Here is a 12,055-nt window from a genome sequence, read left to right on the forward strand (position 1 = left end):
TTAGAGCTCTTGCACAGGATATTCTAAGTGTGCGAAATTAGTATATATTCTTAACTCAGCTATGTACAACTATATTTTAATTACAATGTATTATGTATTTTTATTTGAGATTGCTGCGGAATATTTTTATTCCCACACCATTGGTTCTCAGAATGTTTTTTTTTTTTTTTTTTTTTTTTTTGCCTGAAAGGGTTCTCGGAATAGTTAAATAGTTGTAAACCAATTTAGCATTTTCAGTCCGTGTCTTGTATATGTATTCCTTAAGTTTGTTTACTTTGTACAAGCTCATGCTATTTTATTAGTATGTGTTAAGTTTTAATTGAGATAAAGCTCTTATATGTATTAATAGTACCAATTAAAATAATCCAGCTCAATTATCATATGATTTTGTACTAAATTTTATAGCCAATTTTGTGAATTTAACCTTGTTTAAAAAACTATAGTCATGTGATAAGATGAGAGTTTATTACTTTATCAAGATTATAAAACACATCTACTATGTTGGGGACGAGGAAAAGAATAACTTAATCCAGGTTATTACATCTGGTATTATTTTATCCATGTCTTACTGTATATAAGCACGCACGCCACACTACTTCTTAACCAGTGGTTCCAATTTTCCAATTTTCTGGCTTTAGTTCTGGCTCATGTAAAAAACGACAAGAATGCCCATAGATTTTCTCTAATGCTATTAGTTTTACTCGAGAATCCCATCATCCTTCTTCATAAATGAACAGAGTAACACCGACTTCAAGTAAAGCAATTGCTGCATCAAGAATAAACTTTATTATTCTGCCTAATACAAGGTACTAGCATTATACACTAGAGGGAATGAATTTATTAGTAAACTCTACCAAGAAACAATCATATGGCGTGCAAATTTTGCTTAAGTTTAAGTTGCTCGAGGTTTCAACTTTGTGAGACAATATAAATCTAATAGTGAAACTTTAATCCAACAAAGTGAACAAAGTCTGCAATTCAGAAGAGAAGTTACATTCAGAAAGCAGAATCATAATTCACTTTAGAGCATTAACGGAGAACCGGAAACTAACTACGAGTTACATATAATTGAAGTATTTCAGCTGCCACTAAAAACTAGCTAACCTATATCAAGCAGCCTGAGAATCGGTTAGTAAACTATATCAGGTAACAATTACATGGCGTGCAAATTCAGCCAACCCAGCAAGTAAACCTGGGAAATCAGCAAACATAGGCTTCAATGCTTTTTTTTTTTTTGTGTGTGTGAAGGTTGTGACATGTAGCAAGCTAAACATATGTTTCTATTTAGTTCAAGTTGCTCAAGGCTTCAATTTGATGGAACACAACATAAATCTAACAAATAAAATTCAAACCAACAAAGTCCCCAATCAGATATAGAAGTTTCATTTGGAAGCATGATCATAATTCACTTTAGAGTTTAGAGCATCAACAAAGAACCAAAAACTACTACGAGAGTACGAGTTGCATATAAATGAAAAAATATTTGAATGCAACTAAAACTCTCAGCTATAATTTGATAGTGATCTAAACCAAGTAAAACTTTTCTGAAATATTTGCAGCAACTATGGAAGCAAGGCAAGCGCATAATTATTTTCCGGGTACAGGATATACATTCAAATATGCTCACTTTTTACATTATCAGTATCAAATTAGAAAGCCGCATACCTTGGAAGACACTGACTTGCAACTTACATAACTAGACAAGTATTTAATCTTCAAAAACATATGGCATTCAGAATATCGTTTGCTCCCCCAATTCCTGACCAGCCATCCCTTCTCTAAGTACTCTTTTAAAGAACTCTTCCAGTGTGTCCTTTCCATAACTTGGGGTTTTGTCAGCATTGTACTCTCCCATCTCGGGATCCAAAATTAACATACTCTCAGCAGCATAATACCTTCCGATCTTCCCAAACTCAGCTGCATCTTCCATTCCAGGAAATATCTTGACAAGGAAATCAAGAACCCCGATCGATAGCAAAATCCATCACCTCAATCGGCACTTTAATAAAATTAGGTTTTTTTCCAACAAGCCTAAATAACATCTCTCCTTGCTCTAATGGTGTCAAAGCCTTCCCAGGTCCACCAATCGGCAAAACCTGGTTTATCTTATCTTCACTCAACACACAATCCGAAATAAACGAAGCCAAATCCGCCTCACTCATGGGCTTACAAGCACACAATTTCCTGTCCCCAAACATCACATAAGGCTTCCCATCCTTCACCAATTCAACCTGTCCTCCTAAACTCTTAAAAAACGCTGTTGGCCTAACAATACTATACGTAAACCCATTATCCTCCTCCGCTTCTTTCATCAACTCAGCCTCAAACTTCAGCTTAGCACGCTGAAACTCAAGAAGCGGTTTCTGCACACAAATTGCTGACAACAAAACAAAATGTGAATCCCCATACTTCTTCCCAGCAACTAAACTATTCTTCATGGCCTCGTAATCAATTCTCGAAGAATCTTTAACCCATATACTTAGAGTTTATTTTTGTTGTTTAAACATTCGAACTTTGAAAACCCTATTCAAAATTGATGTGTTACGTGGGTTTCTTTCTCTTAAGATGATACCATTTTATTATACGGAAATTTTGACTGCAATTTGAATATGTTTCTCTTAATTTTACAATTATTTAAACAGACCTGCAGCTGCCAGAAGCGAATTACTTTACTCCTAGTGCGATTTAACCTTGAAATTATTATAGTCATACAATTGACTCATGTGTGTTCTTGTTCTAATATTTTAATTAAGCTAAGTTGATAACATGAGAACATTCACTGTCTAGCCATTCAGAGAACACTCCTATAAATACTGATCCATAGCTCCAAGTTATTCACAAATCTTCTCAACCTCATTCGCATCCATTCTTGTTTTACAGTAAAATATCCATGGCCTCAATCAGCCCAGCAGTGGTACTAGAGCTTGAGAAGAATAGTCAGGCCAGTACTACAACTAGCAAGTTTGTGTTGCATGATGTGATATTGAGGGTCTTCTTGTTTGCAACATCCCTAACATCACTTGTAGCTCTAGTGACCAGTAAGCAAACCGAAACGATTCCGGTGCCTTTCCCACCTTACGGAGCATCTGTTGCAGCTGAATTCACTGATATACCAGCCTTCATGTAAGTGCAATCTTTGTTTTGAACAGCAAAGTTAATGCAAAGATATGTTTCTTGCTTATGACCCTCAACCAACACGGATTTATTTTCAGATATTCGTCAGCTGTTCTCTAAGTGACTTGCTTCTACACAGTTATAAGACATCATGTATAATAATATCTATTAACCATATATTGCATTGTTTTGCTCAGCTACTCTTAGGTATTTTAGCTTCAGCAACTGGAGAAGCAGGTGAAGTAGCCTACTTAGGACTCAAAGGAAACTCAAATGTAGGATTGCACAAGATCTGCAATGTCTATGATTCCTACTGTCGACACATTGGATCATCCTCTACATCATTACCGTCTCACGAAGATAAACAAATCACTACGCCATTGATTCATCAAAATATTAAGATTGGTTTTTAGCTAGGGCAGGCTCCCTTTAAGTTTTATGCATTGTATTGCCTTTTAGCTTCTCGTGCAGTGTGTGACTCATCTATGTAAAGTGTGTGACTCATCTATGTAAGGACCTCAGTTTGCATTAATGTTTATTTAATTAAGCTGTCCATGAGTTATACATGGAATGAGTTATATTATCTCCACGTCAACTATAAAATGGATAGGGAATTTTGGTTTAAAGATGTTTGCAAAATATTATGATTTTGATATCTATCAAGTTTCACTCTATAAATGTTGAAGGTTGACTAGACATACAATATTATCTTATAGCTTAATACAACATATTCACTTTAAACTTATCGATATCTGCAAAATATTGTCCCTTTTGATATACACTAAATATCTTTAAATTGCAAATTCCTAGACTGATTATATGTGATACAGTCCATTTTTCCTATTTCTAGTAATTCCACCGCTAATGTTGAAGATTGATTAATTATACCACCATATTTTGTTATAGTATTTATATCTACCGTTCATACAAAATCGGGATTAATTAAATTGTAGCATAACCAAAGTTTAGTAAAAACAAGTATTAATCATGTAAAGAAAAATCCTTAAATATCTTGACTCCATAAAGTATTGATTTTAAAAGAAAATAAGAGGATAAGATCAACTATTTTAATTCAATAAGAAATATTTTACTCTTGCATCATCATGTTGTTTATTTAGGTACATAAAATTATACAATAAATGAAAAGTAAATATACCATAAAAGCTGGTGTGATCATACAAATTCAAGCATGATTACATACAAAATTTGGACTTCAATCTTTCGCTACTTGAGGTTTTCCTAGTTTGATATGGATCATATATGGTTCTCATCTGGATCATCATGTGTGTTATAGTCACTATGTCCTATTTTAGCTTGATTCTCATGAACCACCGAGTCTCGTCTCCATTGACGCGAAGAACTTTTCTTTAGTCCACTCCACTTATAAGTAATTAACTCGACCAGGAGTTCTCATATATATAAATCACGCTTATCTCTTCATGATGATATTTTAATACACGAACCCCTTATTGTAATCTTGTAAATGAACGTTTTGGCAAAATGAGTATATATTGATAACTATCCTTGTATCAATCAATCACAAGACTAACCATTTTCAACAAAAAAATTGAACAATCTTTGACAATTTCAAGTTTATTTCAGGTACCAATTGAAATTTCAGATATATTTGTTGAAGTCAAGACACCATGTTACTCCAATATATAGACAACATATGTTATTAAAATATTCATGAAGCCAATTATCTCAACCCAATTCTTGTGAAATAAAAATGATCCATCAAATGCAAACTAACCTGCATCCCGGCCACATAAAAAATATGATAAATGATAATCTTTTTGCAATTCAAACTAGCAAGGTCAATCACATAATTTTCATATATGCTAGTATAGAACAATTAATTAGTCTAAATAATATTATGTGGTGCTACTAGAAATAAATGATTTTCATTAACCATCTCAGGAAAAATAAAATTCACCATATGTCCAAGTATGTAGTATAAATGGAACATGAAAAATATTTTAATTAATAGCTAAAACTAGATTAACATTTTTGAGATAAAAATTATAAATATGATAAATAATTGTTGTAATTAGAGAATAGGAGGTTACATAGTAACCGGCTCATTAATCTAGCATCCATGTTAGATTCCCCATATTTTAGCAAAGTAAGTGCTGGACATTTTTAAAAAAATTAAAAAACTTTTTAATGATATCATTGTGGATGAAAATATTTGTTCTCGAAATTGATAATATTTTTATATGGAAACTAAAATATGGGATTGTGAAAATTAGACTTCTTCAAGAATCAATAATATTGTTACAAACTAAAACATATAATTGCATAATAATAAATATTTAAATTGGTGTCTTCCATTTAACATAACTATATTTTATAATATAAGTAAGAATATTTATGCACAAGAAGTCATAAAAAAGCGCTTATGTTGTCAACAAATAACTCCACAAACAATTGGGCTAAACTGAAATAAAACACTATGAGCTTGTACAAAATAAACAAATTTAGAGAACAAATATACAAAACAACTACTAAAAATGCTAAGTTGGTTTACAAGTTATTCTCGTAACCCTCGGTGCAATATCTTGAAAAATAGTACTCTGCATTTGGAAACCACTGGTAGGGGAATATGATATTCCGTAGCAATCTGAAATATAAATACATAACAAAATGATAATTAATATATAATTTTACATAGCTAAGTTAAGAATATATACTAATTAGATATGTTATACCAGTAGCTCCAATTTTCTTCTCTCACACTGAGAATATCGAGTGCAAGAGCTCTGTACCATGAAACATGAAAAAGAAAGAACTTAGATGCATGATTATTATTTAGATAATGCATAGATGCAATTTTATTATGATTTTATATATATGTGTGTGTGTGATTCTACTATATACAAGCAATTCAAAACTAATTTTAATTTATTATTAAAATTTATATATTAATAAGCATGTCATTAAAATTGGAATTCATACCTGATATTTGATTGGAGCATATTCTTCATTGTCTATAAAGATCGTAATGGAAGGTTATAGTTACCGGAGAAAAAATCAGTTTATAATTTTGTTTAGAGTGATTGACACTTTGCCCCCCTTATGTTTAGGCGCTTTTTCGATCTGGTCTCAAACAATTTTTTTTGGCAGTATGCACCCTAAAGTTTAAAAAGCCCTTCGCTTTGCACCCCTTTGACCACTCTCCGTTTAATTGACCGTTAAAGTTAACAGAAATAAAACACTATGGGCCTGTACAAAATAAACAAATTTAGAGAACAAATATACAAGACAACTATATAAAAACACTTCAGGTATATAGTACTTTCAAGTAAGTAGAGGTAGCTTAGTGGACATTAAGTTACCTCGTCAACTTACTTAGATTAACCAGCGTGGTTGTTGTATAGTTTGAATCCTCGAAATATTGAGTAATTTCTGATTTTACTAGAAGTTAGAGGTTACAACTTAATAATTCATTTTACAAGTAGATTTGTATTCTACCTGAGTTAATATCTCAAAATGTGACTATAAATTAGAGAAAGTAATGCAATATCTTTTATTTGTTCTTTATTAAGTATAGACTAACTAGTCTGTTTGTGATGCCTTTGTTACAACTGCAGGGCTTGATCCAGTAGTTGATATGACAATTGCTCAACTCAGAGACTACAAGTAGACTGGTCATAAGTTTCTTCAACAATGGAACCTTGGAAAAAAATATTCATCAAAGAGCCTTATCTTATATTATCTTTTATGTTGCTAGTTTATCTTTCTCTTTGTAATATTTACAGTGTAAACTATTATTGTGTAAGATTTTGTCTTAATTTTCTTCAAATATATTGTGAGCATATTTTCATTTTTAGATATTTTTATATGTGAGCATAAAAGTGTTGTGTGTAAGAAATACGACAATGACTTGTAAAAACTAAATTGAAAAACCATTGTCGTAAATGAGGAAAGACAACAATTCAAAAACTAAAAATCGTTGTATATATTATTTCTCAAAATGGTTCTTAAATTGATATGTTCATAAACCGTTGTTATGTATTCTTTCACACAACAATTTTGTATCCTAAAACTGTTGTTATATATGATTTCCAACAAGGATTCTAATTTGTCAATACCGTTGTGGGACATGCTTTCATACATTGGTTTATTGTGTAAAGCTATTGTTTGTAATTTTTTGTAACTTTGGTTTAGTTTTCAGAACCGTTGTGTCAACACCTCTTCAACAAGGGTTAGGAACTATTATTGTAGATTTTGTTCAACAACAGTTAGATTTCCATTGTTTGATACATTATCAGATGTCGCCTCGATATTCAACGGAATCCGGAGATAATAGACAACGGTGATAAACTGTTGTATGACCCCGTTTTTCTTGTAGTGAAGTTATTCTCATAACCCTCTGTGCAATATCTTGAAAAATAGTACTCTACATTTGGAAACCACTGGTAAGGGAATATGATATTCCGTAGCAATCTGAAATATAAATACATAATAAAATGATAATTAGTATATAATTTTACATAGCTAAGTTAAGAATATATACTAATTAGATATGTTATACCAGTAGCTCCAATTGTCTTCTCCCACACCGAGAATATCTGAGTGTAAGAGCTCTGTACCATGAAACATGAAAAAAAAAAGAACTTAAATGATTATTATTTAGATAATGCATAGATACAATTTTATTATGATTATATGTGTGTGTGTGTGTGTGATTCTACTATATACAAGCAATTCAAAACTAATTTTAATTTATTATTAAAATTTATATATTAATAAGCATGTCATTAAAATTGGAATCCATACCTGATATTTGATTGGAGCATATTCTTCATTGTTTATAAAGATGGTAATGAAAGTTTATAGTTACCTGAGAAAAAAAAATCAGTTTATAATTTTGTTTAACATATTTGATAAGTAACTGTAATGACGATAAAAAAGTTTTAAATATCAAAAATTTGAGCGGAGTTACATAGGAAGAGTAACAACTACATAATTTTAGATTCATAATTATAGGATAATATCAATATGATATCATCACATCATGTCAAAATAATTGCAACTATATATTATATTTTCACTAATATCCGATTTAAGCTAAGAGGACTACTGTTTTTATTTATCAAGAAGAAAATGAAAAAACATTTTATAAGGGGTTTTTTATGAGTTGTTATAAAAATAGATAAGCATTATTTCTTTACTAATATGAATGTCCATATACATATACATACACACACAAATCTATCAAATGGATAATACAATCATACATATACATATATGTAAACACATACCATAAACTTTTGAAGAGCAAATGGATGGTGATAATACAATCATACATATACATATATGTAAACACATACCATAAACTTTTGAAGAGCAAATGGATGGAGAAAGAATAACTAATAATACACACGTATATATCAAATGGATAATACACTCATTCCAATAAGGATTAATGGATGGAGAAAGAATAACAAATAATCCACACATTTGAATGTTTTTTATGGTGGTGTTAAAACGGAAAACAATAATGAGAGAAAAGTTTATATAACTTAATTTAGAGTTATAATATTATATCCAATCACCTATAAAATGGAGTGTTTATATAGATACATAGGAAATTTCTGGAACACACCTGAAGGTGCTAGGAGGTGGATAAATGACACAGAGCCCACCAAGCCCAACTACATAATGCACAAGTCAAACTAGGTGCAAATTTTTTAGGTCCATTACATATCCCATATGATTTAGGCCCATTATATGCTTTTTTTAGGTTAGTTAGTGTGGGAAAATTAATATTATTAAAAACTAATTATTATATTATACTTGTGTTAGAAAATAAGTGAATCATAAGTAGTTAATTTTATAGTATTAATTTGTTCAAATGTATTCACATTTATAGTATACTTAGTGTCATATATATGGATGAGTTTATAAATTCACAAGTAAAATTGAGTTTATGGACAAAATTGAGAATAAAATTTTCACAAAATAACACATGTTAAATTTTAATTGAAATGAAATTAATCACATAAATAGCACTAATGAAAACATCTCACCTTAATTATTATGTCATTTTACGCAAAATTTAGTATACTATTTTATGCATGTATAGGACTCAAAGAAAAATGTCAAAAGTATGATATAGCAGGTACCAATTTGGGAAGTGTCATTATTGGAAAAATTATTAGTTACGAAAGCCCATTTTCGACGGAATTTAATCTTGACAATATAGAATAGAAAATATTTAGATAAGCGAGAAAGTTTAAGATTTGGCAAATTTGGACATCCATTTAAAAATTATGTTCAAATTTCAAATATTTAAGAGAAGATTTATCGAAATTTAGTTTCGATGGTATTCTGTCAAAATTAAAAGTCAAAAATAGTTATTTTTGACTGATTGACTAATATTGATGTCCTTAATTTCGATGTCCTCGATTCTGTCGAAAATATATATATATTTGACAAAAATATATTGAAATTAGCTTATTTTGAAGAGAGAAAAATCCGTCAAAATTATGGGAGTCTTTGTAACGTACGACATTACAAATATATAAATTTACATAATGCATGTACAAAACTTTCGTACATATTAAAAACTTTTACCTATTCGTAAAAAATTCTTATCTAGCCAGATTTATTATATTAGATAATTTTATACGATATTATTATAAATGGTTGAAGGACATATTTGTTTAGTTGGTCATGTTAAGCATCAAAGTAATCATGACCATAATATCTTAAAATAAATGATTAAGATCCTTAGATGTAATAAAAGGGAGGTTCCCAGAGTTATATGGTCAGGATCATTTATTCCCCATAACAAATAGCCTAGCTCTATTTCTCGACTATCTATCCTCTGAGTACTCGATAAGGTATCTCAGTTTCTAGGTAACACCTAGAGGCGCATTTAGTTGTCTTACATGAGACTAGGGCTATTTAGTTGTCTCCAACCCGGGGATATATTTTTCTTCTTTCTTAGGTGTTCAAAATGCAAGTTCAGATTTACCTCAGAACTAGGGCTGGTCACGCATACACATTCCTTTCTCTGAACATTCTTCCACAACTTTAATGGGCGATTCTCCATTTTTCATTAAAGTCAGAAATTACCCAGAATCATTGCATTCATTATAAAAAGTTGAGCTCTTCAGAATGCTTAGTTTATGATTCAATTAACCGTCCTGAACTCAATTACCAATGGTTCGATGTCGTTTACCTTAGACTAGCTACTAGAGTCTGAAGTCCACTCTTATATCTTCCGTAGAGCTTTCTCACACTTCAGCAACATATCTTTCCAGAGATATGGTTCGATCAGAATTCTTGGTAATACATCTTCGGGAAGAGCTACTTATTCGAGCATCATCGCTCGTATGCTTGCTTCATGGTTGAAATGTTGGTGGCGCATTACATTTCATAGTCGAGGACACAGGCTGCTTCCATATATGGTAGCAGGTGATTGACTTGATTGGTATTTTAAATTAAATAGATTCATTTCAACACTCAACAAACAAATGATATTTGAAATAATACCAACTTCATACTACTCTAAGTACCAAAGAACAGTTAAGAAAACTTTTGATTAAAACAACTGATGAAAAATTACAACAAAAATCAATTTAAAGAATCTCTATGAATAATATAATAAAAATATAAACCATAAGGTGTACTCTTTTGGGTACACCACCTCTTTCTTAGTGGTCATCTCTGATATCTTGTCATCTTCCTTATATTTTGAAAAGGAAATTTTGGTTTTCTTGACCCTTTCCACCTTGTAATAATAACATAGGACTTGTTAGGCTATTCTTAACAAAGTCTAGCTAATATATGGGTTCACCATCACATAAGCTCCGACAAATTATTCTTGACAGAGCATGATTCAAATTCATGGTTATGCAGGAAAAACTGATTAAATAAATATACAAACCTAAACTCTTCTACCTTCATCATGTTTTCAGGTTTATTAACCACGGTTAGCCGAAAACCGAATGGTTAACGGAATTTCTATATAATTTATAAGAAATTTAGTGTTTTAAGTGATAATATAAATATTATATAACTATAACAGATTAGGAAATTCAGTTTATATAATATATATATATATATATCTATGTGTGTGTGTATGTATATATATATATATATATGTGTGTGTGTGTGTAGTGTTTTACACGAACCGATTAAATAATAATTATCTTTGTGTGTGGAGTAATAAACAAAATTGAATCAACTGACCTCATCTGCTATATACAAATTGATAAAATTAGCAAAGCTATGATGCTAAAAACAGTATAGCTAAAGACAGTATAGGCTCGTCTGCTATATACAAATAGATAAAATTGGTAAAGCTTTGATGCTAAAGGCAGAGTAGGCTGCTCTGGTAAAAAAAAGTCTATAAGTATGCATGCCTTGATATAAAATTAATAAATAGCTTTGTTGTTACTTGCTCTACTTCAATGTCTAATAATGTAAAATTGTGGATTTTATACTTGTGAAGGAGATTTTCACATTTTCAAATACTTTAAAAAAAATTGTTTATAAATTCCTTTTTCGGTAATAACAAAAATTTAAATTTTGATTCGGTTATAAAATCAAAATAAATTCGGTTCAGTATCCGTAGAAAATTTTGATAAAAATTCAGTTTCGATTAAACAAAAAAAAAATAGATTTCGATTTAAATGCACACCCCTAACCACTTCTAATGAAAGGGTGTGCAACCCTAGACGCAGATCCCTTTGTATTTGCTAGGAGACTTTTTAAGGGGGCTTCTAATGAAAGGGTGTGCAACCCTAGACGCAGATCCCTTTCTATTTGCTAGGAGACTATTTAAGGGGGCTTCAGATTCCTATTGGTAACGGTGGTTTAAGTAAGACATGTATGTACAACATCGGCCTAACACCATTGCTAGTGCACAAGAACATTTGACCTGAACTTTATAACCCACGGAACTTCCACAATCAGAATCTACTTG

The 12,055-nt window shown here is 30.9% G+C and overlaps 1 protein-coding gene and 1 pseudogene across 1 annotated transcript; one reads left to right on the plus strand and one right to left on the minus strand.

The window, feature by feature from the left end:
- Positions 1-1,626: 1,626 nt before the first annotated feature.
- LOC108201619 (divinyl chlorophyllide a 8-vinyl-reductase, chloroplastic-like) lies at positions 1,627-2,822 on the minus strand (annotated as a pseudogene).
- Positions 2,823-2,874: 52 nt separating this feature from the next.
- Positions 2,875-3,527, plus strand: LOC135149675 (CASP-like protein 1D1). The gene is made up of 3 exons (XM_064085462.1): positions 2,875-3,123; positions 3,213-3,225; positions 3,312-3,527. Exons 1-3 carry the CDS (start codon positions 2,891-2,893, stop codon positions 3,525-3,527), a joined length of 462 nt encoding a protein of 153 aa, XP_063941532.1. The 5' UTR covers positions 2,875-2,890.
- The last annotated feature ends 8,528 nt before the right edge of the window (positions 3,528-12,055 follow it).

The sequence above is a fragment of the Daucus carota genome, chromosome 9, assembly GCF_001625215.2.
Source record: "Daucus carota subsp. sativus chromosome 9, DH1 v3.0, whole genome shotgun sequence".
NCBI classification, from domain to species: domain Eukaryota; kingdom Viridiplantae; phylum Streptophyta; class Magnoliopsida; order Apiales; family Apiaceae; genus Daucus; species Daucus carota.